Source organism: Gadus macrocephalus, chromosome 18 (genome assembly GCF_031168955.1).
Source record: "Gadus macrocephalus chromosome 18, ASM3116895v1".
In the NCBI taxonomy this organism is placed as follows: domain Eukaryota; kingdom Metazoa; phylum Chordata; class Actinopteri; order Gadiformes; family Gadidae; genus Gadus; species Gadus macrocephalus.
Genome location: NC_082399.1, coordinates 16,785,557 through 16,800,451, shown reverse-complemented (window position 1 = coordinate 16,800,451; position 14,895 = coordinate 16,785,557). Strand labels below are relative to the sequence as shown.

Sequence of the window (14,895 nt, the reverse complement as noted above, 5' to 3'; positions counted from 1 at the left end):
GCATCGTCTGAATCCCGCCTCCCGCACATCTGTCTACTTTGTACTTCCTTAAAGTTTGAAATGCAGTCTACGATATTTTGATCAGTTAACAGTTAAAGGTTAAAGGTTATTTTACGTATTGCATCCCTAACATGTTGATCAGAAAGATAGACTCATTAAATGCCTTTACTCTCCATATGACCAGTAACGTTGTTGACTCTCAACTGACTGTCGTCCCCTCAGCCCGGGCGGACCTCGACAACGTTTCAGCGGAGCGCTTTCGTGTCTTCCGAGCAGAAAAGACCTATAGTGTCAGCGCCGGCAAATGGTACTTTGAGCTTGAGGTAAGAGGAGGTTTTCCATTGCAGCCCTCCCTCCGTCTATTACCAAGGTCATTTGTGAAAGGGGCTTTGGTGTTCTGATCCCGCCAAAGAGCAAAGTGCTACTTCTAGTGGGTATTTCTATAGGGTGCACGGTACAGTGACACGTATGACGTGGTCTTGCCTCTGCCATCGTTCATCGTCATTTAAAAAGATTTATTCAAAAAGATTGTATATTTAACGAGGTTGGGCTGTCCTCCACTGTACAGGCATGGGGCATGGGGAGGTTCTAATGGAGGACTCCCTTTTGAAGTTGTAAAGCGTGGTCTTCCCTCCTCTGTCAGTGAGAACGTTCTCCACAAGAACAGAAGTCTATTCTTTTAATTCTTGGTATTGACAAAGGCCCAGCGCCCGTTCAACACCTGACTCTGCCATCTTCTGATGCAGCTGGGGAAACACGAGTGGGTGGAAGTGTCTGGTTGAGCTGGTGTTCTCTTGTTATCTGGATCAGTGTTGGACTTCCCAGGTCGGTACTTAACCGTGAAGTTGATATTTAAAACTATTCAACAGAGAAACAACCTCTAACGAACGCCCTTATCGTAATCCACTTTATCAGCAAACTGCCATTTGCTCCACCGTTTTAGACTTGGATTAAAAGTTTGGAAACTCCATTTTATCATTATAAATCCTCTAAGTACATAGGATATTTTGGTGGAAAGGAAAAAGCATAAGCTTGTCTTTACTTGCTAAATTAGGCGCGGTTGAGAGATGGTTTAGAGCTCCGTCTTGCCAGTGGTTGATTTTTCTTTCTGTGTATGAGAGAGGGTTAAGTTCCCAGGATATATATGGTGTATATGGATGTGCGGAGCTACCTCTTGACAGCGGTTGGGTTTGTCATACACGTTAAAATCAGTGAAAGCATCTAGGACACTTATACAGTCAACATTGGGAAACCCCAGGATTTTTTCTTTTTTCTTTAAGAGTTATCGACATATCAATATTTGATATTCTAAACAACAAATATATTCCATTCCAGAACTCAACTTCTTCTTTTGAGCCAAATTCTTGTTAGATTTACTGGATTGTTTTGGGTCATTGTCATGTTGCATTGTCCACATCTGCTTCAGCTTAAATTTTCTGACAGATGGTCTAACATGTTCCTCAACCACCCTCTGGTACAATAAATAATTCATGGTGAATTTTATGATGGTCAGCTTGCCAGGCCCTGCTGCAGCAGAACAGCCCCAAACCACGACATTCACACTCCCATGCTTCACAATTGGCATGAGTCTCTTAAAAACATGCCTTCTGTTACTGTGGATTCATCTGTCCGAAGCACATTGTTCCAGAAGTCCTGGTCTTTCTGTAGGTGTTCTCTGGCTAACATAAGTTTGATTGCCAATCAAACTTATGCAGTCTCTTTCTAATAGTAGCTGCATGTACTTTGACATCAACTATGGCAACTGTGGTCCCGTAATGACATTTTAGGATTCTCTGAAACCTTTTTAGTGTAGACCACTGTAGAGTAACATGGAGAGCTGGCCTGGGGGATCCAGCCGGCGTTTAGTAGATCCTAAAGATATTCTTTCACTTCTTCATGGAGTGGCCTTGGAATGGATGAATAGGTTTTTTGAACCTGTGTGGACTCAAATGTATGTTTAGAGAGGGGATAAAGCCAATGTCATTTTCATCGTACCCAATGGGGGCTTTGAGAGCCTCCAGCCATCCAGATTCTGAACTGCACCTCAATCCAGCCAGTTCAAAGGGATCTCTGTTTGGTTGACAGCTAGACCACTCAGAGCCCCGGATCCCAGCTGCTCTTCAGAAGCTCTGAGGAAGGTGAGTGGGAGGTATATTTTCCTCCAAGCCTCGTTGTTCAAGATCACCTGGAATCTGATGGAGTCTCTCTTTGGTCTCGTGGATTGGAGGAGCCTCCATTGTATGAGCTCTGAGCTGTAGTAGTCAGCTTCCTCCCCCTTTGATGGCCTGAAACAGGAAAGGATGAGGTATTTCTCAGACCTTTGAGATGTAGTTGAGCTCATGATAAAAAGACACATGTGCTCTCCTCCTTGAAATGTCCCCTGAGGAATGTTTCCAGAGGTAAACTCTTTATCTCCAACATGTCCGAGGTGAAGACCAGGGCTCACAGCTCTGATTACAACATCTAAAATCCATGTTTCAGAGAATGCCTGCACAGGTCTGCATCAATCTGGTGGAGTAGACTTGTAGAAGACTGCTTGTACCTCTGTCCCTCTGCTCCTATCGGTCCATTGATCTGAAACAATCTTCAGAGTGACCTCTGACTCTGGTGTGTAACCTGGTGTGCGCATCCCCTCTTCCGACTCTCCCTTAAGGAGTGCTATCTGGGCCACTGATGTGCTCCTCCTTAGCTCTCTGTGCCTCCCTGGAGCCCGGCTCCCTTGACCACGAGTCATCAACTGAGTGGCATTTAGAGGTGCAAGGTGGCTAACCTCTTTTCCTCTTTGACCCTTTCCATGTGTTGGTAGGTCCCTCAGATACCACACCAACTTTCCTTTTCCTCCTCCATCTCCTGCATGTCATCTTGATGATCCTTGATGGCAGTGGCGGTTCTACGTCCAGTTACGCCCCGGGCAAGACTTCCTCCAAGGGGGGGGGTGGTTGTATCATGACCCTACGGACTTCAGTGGGGGTATCATTCCGTCTGTGCACGGCACCTTCTCAACGAGCAGGTGTGCGCCTGCAGCCAGAGGGGGCGCCAAAACACCAATTCCCCACACAATGTTTTGTACTTCATTGAAAACCGCTACGCAGCGCTTATTTTTTTTTAACTGCTCGTGGCGCACCCCATGTGATTTGGCGCCCCCCACAAAGATGGCGCCCCGGGCGGCTGCCTGGTTCGCCCGTGCCTAAAACCGCCACTGCTTGATGGTATTAGCCATGTATGGTCATACCTGCCCCCTCAGCAGTTACAGAACACCTCCAATATTGGTATACCTCAATCAGCTCTGATTGGCTCAGTTGAGTAATTATGAAGTCCAGTTTCATTGATACATTTTGAACTGTAAGTTTCCTGGATAGAAAAAATGGCTCACTCATGGCAGGGTAGCCAAAAAACACTTATTTGCTGGTTTCGACATATTTAAAAATAACTTTTACTCATAAAGGAAAAAAATGTTGAGGTGTGTGAATGATAAGCGCTGTCTCCCCCACAGATCCACACTGCGGGTGAGATCAGGGTGGGATGGGCCCGGCCAGGCTGTCTGCCGGACCAGGAGCTCGGATCAGATGAACAGGCCTTTGCATTTGATGGCTTTAAGGTGAGTTCTGTTGTGGAGTAGATTAACCCTTTTGGCGACGTGTAGCTGATTACAGTTCCTTCTTATGCTACAACTGCTGCTACCATATCACATTTCTGTACAGGTGTACAAATTATGTGCAAATTATGGCATTACATTTTGCATCACATTAAATACACAGCAATTTAAAATCTCACTTTACTACCGGAGTGACCAAAATCAAAATAAATGATTAAATACTCTAATTAAATTCTTTAATCGCATTTATTTATTGCTAAGTAAAACCCCAAATCAACACACATTCTCTGTAACATACGAGGATTTTGCTACCCCTGATTCAATGCTTTCCCAGACTAGAGTTTTCCTGTTAGTTTTCTGTTGGTTTTGAACCATTGCTCGAGTTAGCGTAACATGGGTTTAGATTCTCCTCAAATTAAACGTTATTTTATCTCCTGTGTGTATATATTCTAATGTAGGTTTAACCTTTCCTTTAATTCATACAGAAATATGAATGGGTCTGTTGTACTTCTCATTCAGAATGTACTACACCAACACACTGAGTTTCTACTGTTTATTCTCCACAGCATTAATACACAATAACATAACTAACATAAATGTGTTGTAGGCTTTACGTTATTCCTAAACATCATGGTCAAGGTATTGTGCTTATGTGTATGGTGTTTTACTGTAAGTAGCCTGTTTGGAAAACATAACCGGTTTACATAATTACAATAAAAAGTATTTCACAAAATTATTTAAAAGATTCTTAAATGTCCATGTAAAGAAATAATGGCTTTTAAAGGGCAGGGTAACCGTTTTTATTTTTATTTAAAAAAATATCTCAAAACGTATATTCTCACAGTGCATCCCTCTCATTAGTAGCCGCCGGAAGGCTTAGACATATCTAACAAACTGCTCAAATTATGACTTTTCTATCTTATGTACAGGACCTTTTAATGATTATATATTTTCGATAAAAATCCATCTCTATGTTCTTGGGATCTGTTAGACAATTGCACGATCAATAATGTAGTTCTAATGTTAATGATGTGTACAATATATACACTCTATTAACTATTTATTATGGTTTCTAGTTCGATCCCTGGTTCATCCTTCCTGAGTGAATGTCTCCTGACGAACAGGGTGTCGCCTTGCAGGGTTAACACCACCATGGGACTGTGAATGTGTGCATGAATGGTTTTAAGTTGCTTCGGATATAAGCCTCTAATAAGTCCTCAATGTAAATTTACGAAATCAGTCCTTCCTTATGATTTTCTGCCAGTTTGTTTGGATGGAGTAGTTCTTATATAGTAGTCTTTATATTTTAATTGAAACTCCAGCTGACGCTCCCAGCCGGGAAATGTATAGACATGCAAACAGTGAAAGGGGGGTTAACATGGCTGTCTATGTGAAGCCAAGAACTAGCGCTAACATGATGCTTAAACACTCTAAAGGTGAATGATGAGAAATCGGCGTGTCTCCCTCTCTCCACAGGCGCAGCGTTGGCACCAAGGGAACGAACACTTTGGCCGCTCCTGGCAGCCGGCCGACGTGGTGGGCTGCATGGTGGACCTCGGGGAACGCACCATGATGTTCACCCTTAACGGAGAGGTTCTGCTGGATGACTCTGGCTCAGAGCTGGCCTTCAAGGATTTTGAAGTCTACGAAGGTTAACAGACTCTCTTCCTATTGTCTTGTTTTTTACAATTTTGCAATTTTGCAGAATAATTACTTACTCCCTGTTGGGATCATTCCTTAGCTGGATATGCAAGTCAACCTTCTCCATACTAGTTATTAACATGGACTTCAGACTTAGTCTATAGAACTAAGATACTAAGATTTATTTTATTTTGAAAGGGTTCATCCCGGTATGCAGTCTGGGCGTTTGTCAGGTGGGCAGGATGAATTTTGGCAAGGACGTAAGCACCCTGAAGTACTTCACCATCTGTGGCCTGCAGGAGGGCTACGAGCCCTTCGCCGTCAACATGAACCGAGACATCACCATGTGGCTGGGCAAGAGGCTGGCCCAGTTCATCCCTGTCCCGCACAACCACGAGCACGTCGAGGTGAGCCCAGCCCCCTGCAAGTGGTGGCGCAAACAATGATACATGGACACTTCTTTTATTCTTATTATGTATGCCCGAAAGCCCTCAAAATGCACTGACGAGAAAGAATATTTATGTTGCGGCATATCTATTCCAATATGCACCTTTGGCACCATCTGGACCCTTGGCTCACGACAGAATACCGGTAGGTAGGGGGTCTGGGGCAAGCCAGAGGGGGCCAGCCATGTGTAAAAGGTTACAAAGTGTTGGTTTAATGCTTACTGCTACAGACACCTACTGGTTTTAATCAGCAGGTGAATCAAAGAATATCTGTGTTTGGCTCAGATGTGACCTCGTTCCCTGACCCTTATGTATTATCTCTATAGAGAAACTGTTAAGGGAACAAAAACAGAGGGCATTTGGACACGGTGTGCCAGAAATCGATCGGCACCATATGCATCATCTGCCTCTTTGGCTAGCAGCTTATGTTGTGGCGAAAAATTTAAGGGATTCAATCATGATCACTGGCTGTGAAAAAACAGAATATGTGGAACACCAGTCGTAGTCCGATAGGGAATTTGACTGAATTTGACATGGTAGGATGACCTCACACAGAAAGTATTGCATGAATCCAATAGCAAGTTTCCCTTGTTCTGTAACTAGGTTATCTGATTAGTGAAATAACTATGGAACGCACCCCTTACAGATTTCTCAGAAGCATTTATCGAGACTGGCTGATTTTCTTTGACACTAGTGCAGGTACCTTCCGCCGATAAGTTCCTTGGAAAGCATCAGAATCGTCATTCAAGGATGTTAGCTTACAGCTTAATCCTATAGGGCACCTGTAGGGTGGTCTGGCTAGAGTTCTCATAAGAGACCCTAAATTCAAACTCGCCACTAGTCGCCCCCTCTACCGGGACTGCCTTTCCAGTGACGCAGCGTGTATTGAAACGTTTCTTCTGTGACACACGACGCTAGACTGCATAGCCCCGCCCATTCTGCCTGCGATTTGAGTTCGCCCTACAGAAGGGTCTGGAGAAGAGCAATACATTTCTTTCTATTTTCGATACGTTTTTACGCGAAACTATCACCAAGCTGGCTTCCCCCTGGCGCACTATTGACTGGTTTAACACCATGACAACAGGGAAGCGACGGCAAGCAGCCAATTGCATACAGAGTCATTTGAACTAGGTCTGTTGATGACGCCTCTTGTGCTGAAGAAAATGACAGCAGCTTCCCCAGACCAATGTGCAATCTACGAATGATCTTGGCCTTGCAATAGCCAGGCTAACACGAAGCACATTGACCCCCAGGATGGAGCGATCCAGCTCATCATTAGAAAGGCCAGGCGAACACTCAGCTCTATGAGCTGGAAGATAATATTGATTATACTGGAATCAATGACGGGCCGATGAGGAGAACATTGGGACAAACAAAGCGTGTTTGATGTTGTGTACCCCCAGGTGAGCAGGATTGACGGGACGATGGAGTCGTACCCGTGTCTGAAGGTCACCCAGAAGTCCTTTGGCTCTCAGAACAGCAGCACTGACATCACCTTCTACCGCCTCAGCATGCCCATCGAGTGTGCTGAGACCTTCTCCGCCTCTCTGGGCGGCGGCGCGCCAGCCTACGTCTTCCCACCCAAGAAGGTCATACGATATACTACTGCAACTGTTTCTCCTAGGGTTAATCCCCAAGAAGGAGAATCGTGTGTGTGTGTGTGTGTGTGTGTGTGTGTGTGTGTGTGTGTGTGTGTGTGTGTGTGTGTGTGTGTGTGTGTGTGTGTGTGTGTGTGTGTGTGTGTGTGTGTGTGTGTGTGTGTGTGTGGGTGGGTGGGTGGGTGGGTGGGTGGGTGTGAGAACTGGTACTGTTCTGAAATAGAGCCTCCATTACGGATGCATTTATTAATGTCTTTATTTGATGTATTGGAATGTGTAATTCTGAATGTATTGATTGATTTATTGATATATGTAATTCTGGATGTATTTTATGCAGGAGTGCGAGGACTTTGAGACGGTAGCTGACTTTGAGGTTCTGGTCAAGTCTTCTCACGGTCACATGGGGGTCCCCAGTGAGAAGGACGAGTTCAACAACCACAAAGACCACAACCAGGAGAAACCCTCCAAGTTCAAACAGCGGTATTCCATCTATCTTCCATCCTGCCACTTACTTTACAGATCTTTAATGTCTTTTCTCTTTCTTTGTGAACCTACTTTTCAACAGCCACGACAGGCTCCTTAAGAGCTCAGCGTGGCTGTGGCCACTCATCCCCTAAGGGTCAGTGCTCCTTAGAGCTGAAGGCCTGTTCAATCATGGTCGCACCCCCTGGTTGATGAAGAGGACTAGGCTTTAGGGGGTCCTGTCTCACCCCCAGGTTGATGAAGAGGACTAAGCTTTAGGGGGTCCTGTCTCACTGTGCTCTCACCCCCAGGTTGATGCTGAAGAGGGCCAAGCCAGACAACAGCTCCAGCTCTGCTCGGCTCTCAGAGGAGGTGACCGTGGCCGGTGATATGGACGATTGTGAGTTTCCGATGCAAACCTCTACGGTGAGGCACACTAAATTAATTATCTGACCTATATTGATGTTTATATCTTTTCAGCTATTTGTCTCTCTTTCTACCCCTACATTTGCATGCCATTCAATGCTTTAATTTGTGCCAAAATTCAGTTTACTTCTGCATTTGGTGTATTGCTATTTCTTAATACATGTCTTTTAATACATGAGTACTTATAAAAGTCCCATATGATTAAGATGTGTGTATGAGTGCATGTATGCAAGTATGTGTGCATTATTGGTATCCTCGACTTAGATTTTGTATAATCTGATTCGTCGGGTTATAGAATCATTGCCATTACGCCCACGCAGGATGTCTCAGGACGGCTGAGAGGATGCTGGCGTGAATGTCGCCGCTTCTTAGCTTTCCAAACTGACCTAATTTCAAAATCGAAACTTGCCTTCCTATTTTTGAATCGCGGGTCTACAGTTTGCCGTCACAGTGACTTGTAAATCACAGTAGTACGAGTTTGATTGCGCTGTTACCATCTCATCAGCCTGGGTAATCTGCGACTACTCTCCATTCATCCATAGAAGATCTGTGGACTACCTCCAATAAGAGTGTTCAGGGCAGCGGACACCCCTGCCTGACACAGATCATCAGTGTTGGAACTGACCTGGTTTACCCAGACTGCCTCTTTCCTGCTGTCGCTTTTTTCTCTGTTTAGTTAGCCGCCGCGCTAGCAGGCTAACGCTTCCAGGTGCTCCAAGCCGGACGCGCCATGACTCTCTACAAATACTCTGCAGCTGAACTTTTCAAACACAGCACTCTCTCCTCTCCGAACTGCCTCGAGGTCAGGCTTCACTCCGGCAACGACATCAAAACAAACCATGCCCACGGGCCGTCAACCTACGTCCCCTGCTCTGTTGTTGATGTTACTGAACACTCGCTCACTAAATAACAAAGCCCTACTCATTTATGATATTATTTTGGATAAAAAGCTTAACTTCCTATGTGTGAAAGAGACATGGAAGAGCCAGCAGGAGCCACCACTCCCCCAAACTATGTGTACATTCAAAAACCCCGTAGACTTGGCCGTGGTGGTGGGCTAGCTGTCATTCACCGATCTAATTTACAGGTCAAAGAATTCCCAGTTAGCTCCACTTCATTTGAGTGTCTCCATTTCGCACTGGCAGGTGTTACGCAGCTTCAAGTTCTGCTTATCTACCGGCCCCCTAAAGCCTCCACCCACTTCTTGTCAGAGCTTTCTGGGATGCTCGCCACCATCTGCCCTTCGTACCCATCTACCATTCTGTTGGGTGACTTTAACATCCATGTGGACTCAGCTAACTGCCCCTTTGCTTCTAATTTTATGTCAGTATTGGACTGTTTTGGTATGTGCTTGGTCCAACTCATACCAAAGGGCACACCCTTGACCTTGTGTGCCCCACTGGAATCACCCCCTGTCATCTCCAATGTGATGACCTGGCTATATCTGACCATCTTGCTATCTCATTCTCTGTTCCTGTGCCCCTACCCAGTCAGCCCAGTAAATGAGCAATCACATTCCAGAAAACCAAACAGGTGTGCGCATCCCTGTTGTCTTCTACCCTAGCGACCCACCTGGCCACCCCCCCTCCTAACACCTTTGTGGATGGTCTGGTGGAACATTACAATACTGCTCTCTTCCTCAGCTTGGACTCAGTCGCCCCTCCCATAACCTGACTGGTCTCCTTCTCACGCCCCACTCCCTGGTTTACTCCTGAGCTCCGCCTCAGGAAGGCAGCTGGCCGCTGGCTTGAGAGGCGCTTTAAGACATCTTGCCTCACCATCATGAGGCCTACAAAGACCCTATCAGGGACTACAAGGAGGCTCTGTCTAAGGCAAAGACACTCTACTACTCCATGCTTATTATTAACCAACAAAACCACCCCAAAAAGCTTTTCAAAACCATCAACAGACTCATGCACCCACCCGAGGCTCCCCAACCCACTGACGCTGTAGACCTGTGCTCCAGGTTCTTGGATTTCTTCCAAAACAAAGTGGAATCCATTCACAACCACCTTCTGCAACAGTCTACGCCACCCTCTTCTACTCCCCCCCATTCTGGTGCCGACACCCCTACTGCCTGTCCACTGCAGTGCTGTTTCTCCTCTTTCACCACACTGGACTCTGACCAGGTGCTTGACTTGGTGTCCAAAGCTTAGATCTCTTCCAGCAAGCTGGATCATATGCCTACCACCTTGGTGAAGACCTGCCTCCCTGTCATCTGTCCCTCTATTGCCGCCATCATCAACTGCTAACTGGACTCTGGTAGGGTGCCTTCAGGCTTCAAAATAGCAGCAGTTATTCCCACCCTGAAAAAGCCTGATCTGGACCCTGACAAACCAAACAACTATCGTCCGATCTCCAACCTTCCTTTCCTAAGTAAAATCCTGGAAAGAGCAGTGGCTTCCCTGCTCCAACATCACATGTCCCACCATGAGCTCTTTGAACCCCTCAAATCAGGCTTCAGAATTCGACACAGTACTGAGACCGCCCTGACTAAAATCACCAACGACCTTCTCACTGCCGCCGACAATGGCCCCATCTCCATTCTCATCCTCCTTACCCCTCTCGCTGAGCTCATCAGCCTCAGGGGCTCAGCTCTCTCCTGGTTTCAGTCCTACATTCCCAACCACAAACAATATGTCACCCTGAAAGATGCCAACCCCACCCTGGCTCCAGTCAATCATGGCGTACCGCAGGGATCTGTGCTCGGCCCTCTCCTCTTCACCATATACATGCTCCCCCTTGCCCAAATTATTTGTCACCATGGTATCAGTTTCCACTGTTATGCTGATGACACTCAACTATACATCAGCACCAAACCCTCCACTCAGCTCCCGCCTGGTCCACTCATCAACTGTCTGCAAGAACTAAAAACCTGGATGACCTCCAACCTCCTCAAACTGAACAGCAATACAACTGAACTCATGGTGGTGGCCCCCAAGTCACTGCTCAGGAAGGTTGGTGATCTACTCCTGGAAGTGGATGGCTGCTCCATCACCCCATCACCCGTAGTCCGCAACCTGGGTGTCATCCTGGACCCCACCCTATCATTCCAGTCCCACATTAAGAACGTCACAAGATCTGCATTCTACCACCTGAAGAACGTTGCACGACTCCGACCCTCACTCTCAGACTCAGTTACTGAAACCCTGATCCACTGCTTCATTTCTACCCGCCTGGACTGCTGCAACGCCATACTCACCGGTCTCCCCTCTAAAACCCTGGACAGACTGCAATATGTGCAGAACTCAGCTGCCAGGGTCTTAACTGGCATTAAGCCCTGGCAGCACATCACCCCCACCCTGATGCAGCTCCACTGGTTACCAGTCAAGTTCTGCATTAAATTAAAAATTCTACTACTCACATACAAGTCCCTTCATGCTCTGGCCCCCCGTTACCTCTCTGACCTCCTCCACCCCTACACCCCCCTGCAGTCCCTCAGGTCCTCTGACAAGGACCAGCTGGCAATTCCCCGCACGAGACTCAAGACCTTTGGGGATAGGGCCTTTTGCGTGTCCGCCCCCACTCTGTGGAACCAGCTCCCCCCGAACATCCGCTGTGCCCCTTCCGTGGAGACTTTCAAAAAGTACACGAAAGCACACATTTTCTCGGAGGCCTATGGCCTGTAACTCACGACCCCACCCAGCGCCTTGCGCATTTTGCACTCTCACTCACTTGCCTAAACATACACCCTCACCTCCCACAAGCGACCTTGAGTATCCTGAAAGGCGCTATATAATTTTTTTTTTGTTTTTATTATTATTGTCAGATGTTAAATAATATGGAAAAAAAATTGGCTATTTTTCATTATTTTACCAAAGAGAACTGTGACACTAAAATAAAAAAAATGATAAAAACTATGAATTCATTAATGCAACAAAATATAGGCTATTGATTATTTCGAAGTCGACGCTGACTATATGTCTATCGATTGAGGTTTCGAATTGTCCTAGATTCCTGGTCATCCCATAGTGTGTGTGTGTGTGTGTGTGTGTGTGTGTGTGTGTGTGTGTGTGTGTGTGTGTGTGTGTGTGTGTGTGTGTGTGTGTGTGTGTGTGTGTGTGTGTGTGTGTGTGTGTATGTGTACTGCCAATACAGTATTTTGACTTGGTTTGGGCTAATACCGTTATCAATACTGTTATTGGTTCATCCCTACACATGCCTTTTGATAATGTTCTATTATTACGAGCTTGTTATCAAAGTATATGCTGTTATTGGTAAATGAGCTGATAGGGATTGGAGTGAGACAGAGTGTGTGCGCATATGTAAACCTAAAATGTGCATTGTGCATGGTCTCACACTACACCGTGTGTCCACTATATCCGTATGTATTGATTCCTTTCAATTGTAGGATTCATCAAAAGCCAATCAAAAGCCTTGTATGCGCTTGTAGTCAGTCATACAAATGTCCATAATCCCTCACAATTGTACAAATCTTGACCGGAACTGGTTAATATATAATTAATCAAAGAATTGGACACTATGATCTTGATTTGACAAGAGACCAAATCTTTACGGCTGCCAGATCCTGACAGAATGATTCATGTGATGTTGTTGACCAATTGCACACAGCTGTGTATTGGGGAGACGTGTGGCGACTATTTAGACTGGGCACCGTGTGCACACTGCTCCTATATGAGTAATAGATTTTGGTAAAAAGGTAGACCATGTGGAAGACACAGTAGGTCAGGTTAAAACCACATCCAGCATCTTCAACATAAGTAGATTGAGTTTATTATGTTAAGGCCCACATATAGTTAAAGGGGACATATTATGAAAACAACACTTTCCCTGGGATTTGGGGTGTTGTTTGGGGCCTCTGGTACTCCCACACGCATACAAACTTTGAAATTAGTCTGTATATGATTTTTTGAGTGAGATATGCATTTCTGAAAGTACCCTGCCTACAGTTACCAGAAACAGCGTATTCTGAAGGGACTGAATTAGAGGGGAAAAGCGGTAGGCAAGAGTTTTCTGGAACTCAAACACTATGTTTACTTGTTGGGAAGACACTATAATATGTCTCCTTTAAACCAATGCAGATGCTAGATTTTAACCTGACCTCCTGTGACTTCCCCCTCTGGTACCTTCTCATGTTGAAGACACTGGATGTGGTTATAACCTCATCTCCTGGGTCTTCCACTGGTTGTACTTTCTCATGTTGAAGACGCTGGATGTGGCTATAACCTGACCTCCCATGTCTTCCAATGGTTGTACCTTCTCATGTTGAAGACGCTGGATGTGGTTCTAACCTGATCTCCCATGTCTTTCCCCTCTGGTCAGTACTTCTTCTCGGTGCGCGTCTTCCCGGGGCAGGAGCCCGGGAGCGTGTGGGTGGGATGGGTCACCTCTGACTTCCATCAGTACGACCCTTCCTTTGAGCTGCACAAGGTGCGCACGGTCACGGTCACCCTTGGAGACGAGAAGGGCAAAGTTCACGAGAGGTAAGTCCTCCCTCCTTTCTCAACACCCTAGGGGTTAGCGTAGCCTGGCACAGCCACAACAGAATCGCTTTGTTAATTAGGTCTGGACAGCATGGAGTTGGCAGGGTTTCTTCAGTAAATGAAAGGCTAAAAATATCAGTTGTGAAATCCTGCAGCTCTGAATCTAATGAGACAACAAAACTGTTGTCAAAGAGTGTTGATACACAGATTTACTCAGCATTTGACGCTCCCTTATAAAGCTTTTCTGTCCATCAATAACTTGTAACCCCTGTCTAAAACCTTCTTACTTCAAAGTGGATTCTTATCATTGTGTTTTGGTTTTAAACCAGGGAAGTGCCTCAGGTTCACTATATCTGTGTGTTTCTGTCTGCCAGCATAAAGCGCAGCAACTGCTACATGGTGTGGGCTGGAGAGTGCACCAGTCCAGGCCAGGGGCGCAGCAACAACAACGGCTTGGAGATAGGATGTCTGGTTGACACCGCCAGCGGACTGCTCACCTTCACGGCCAACGGGAAAGAGCTCAGCACTTACTACCAGGTACACCTTCGCATCCTCCTACTGTTGCTCGCATTGTTCACCATGTAATATTCTGCAGAAGTTGTAATATTCTGCACAAATATTCCGATATCACTCCAAAGGTACAATATGCCAGCATTTCTATTTCAAGCTAGCCTAGTTCAGACTTTAAAATAGACAACTCTGCTCCTCCCCTCTTCCCTTTTCCTGTTCCCTTTAAGCATGTTTCCCATAGGCTACAAGGTTGAAAGTCCCTTTAATTAATTCGATCACAGCTACCAGTTGCATGGATTCCAACTGGCTGTCGATCGGCCAGAAAAAGCATACTTTTTTTACTCTCAGATTTCTCTGCACAAACGAGGAAATCAACCTAAGGCACAGTATTCTTTTAATCAGTGTCTACAAAAAAGGATGTTTTCCAGAGCAAATTAACTGAATTTGTTCTTTTTAAAGGTCCCATGACATGCTATTTTATGTATTCTTTAATATAGGTATTAGTGGGCAACTAACACAGTATTCAAAGACGTTCCCTAAATTCAGCCGTGGTGCAGATTACAGCCACTCCGAGCCAGTCGCACATTGAGCTTCCCCCAAATGCGCTGTTTCGGTGGGCGTGTCAAGGAGGAGGGTGGGGGTGTGGCCCTGAGCAGCTTGCAGCCACCATGCGCTCTGTTTACATGTATCGCAATGGCGAGGCGCACACAGCCTTTAGCCGTGTTCTGTAAATATTCTAGAACACACGGGAGTCCTGGAGCTCTATATCTAAA

General features: G+C 45.8%; 1 protein-coding gene across 1 annotated transcript in view; it reads left to right on the top strand.

Moving 5' to 3' along the window:
• LOC132446660 (ryanodine receptor 2-like) overlaps positions 1–14,895 on the top strand; it is a 177,430-nt gene that overhangs the window by 71,062 nt on the left and 91,473 nt on the right. Inside the window, exons 26-34 of the mRNA XM_060037073.1 lie at positions 223–323; positions 3,494–3,598; positions 5,072–5,246; positions 5,435–5,643; positions 7,086–7,271; positions 7,618–7,760; positions 8,054–8,168; positions 13,452–13,612; positions 13,987–14,149. Coding sequence (XP_059893056.1) covers positions 223–323; positions 3,494–3,598; positions 5,072–5,246; positions 5,435–5,643; positions 7,086–7,271; positions 7,618–7,760; positions 8,054–8,168; positions 13,452–13,612; positions 13,987–14,149 — 1,358 coding nt within the window. The remainder of the gene's footprint in view (positions 1–222; positions 324–3,493; positions 3,599–5,071; positions 5,247–5,434; positions 5,644–7,085; positions 7,272–7,617; positions 7,761–8,053; positions 8,169–13,451; positions 13,613–13,986; positions 14,150–14,895) is intronic.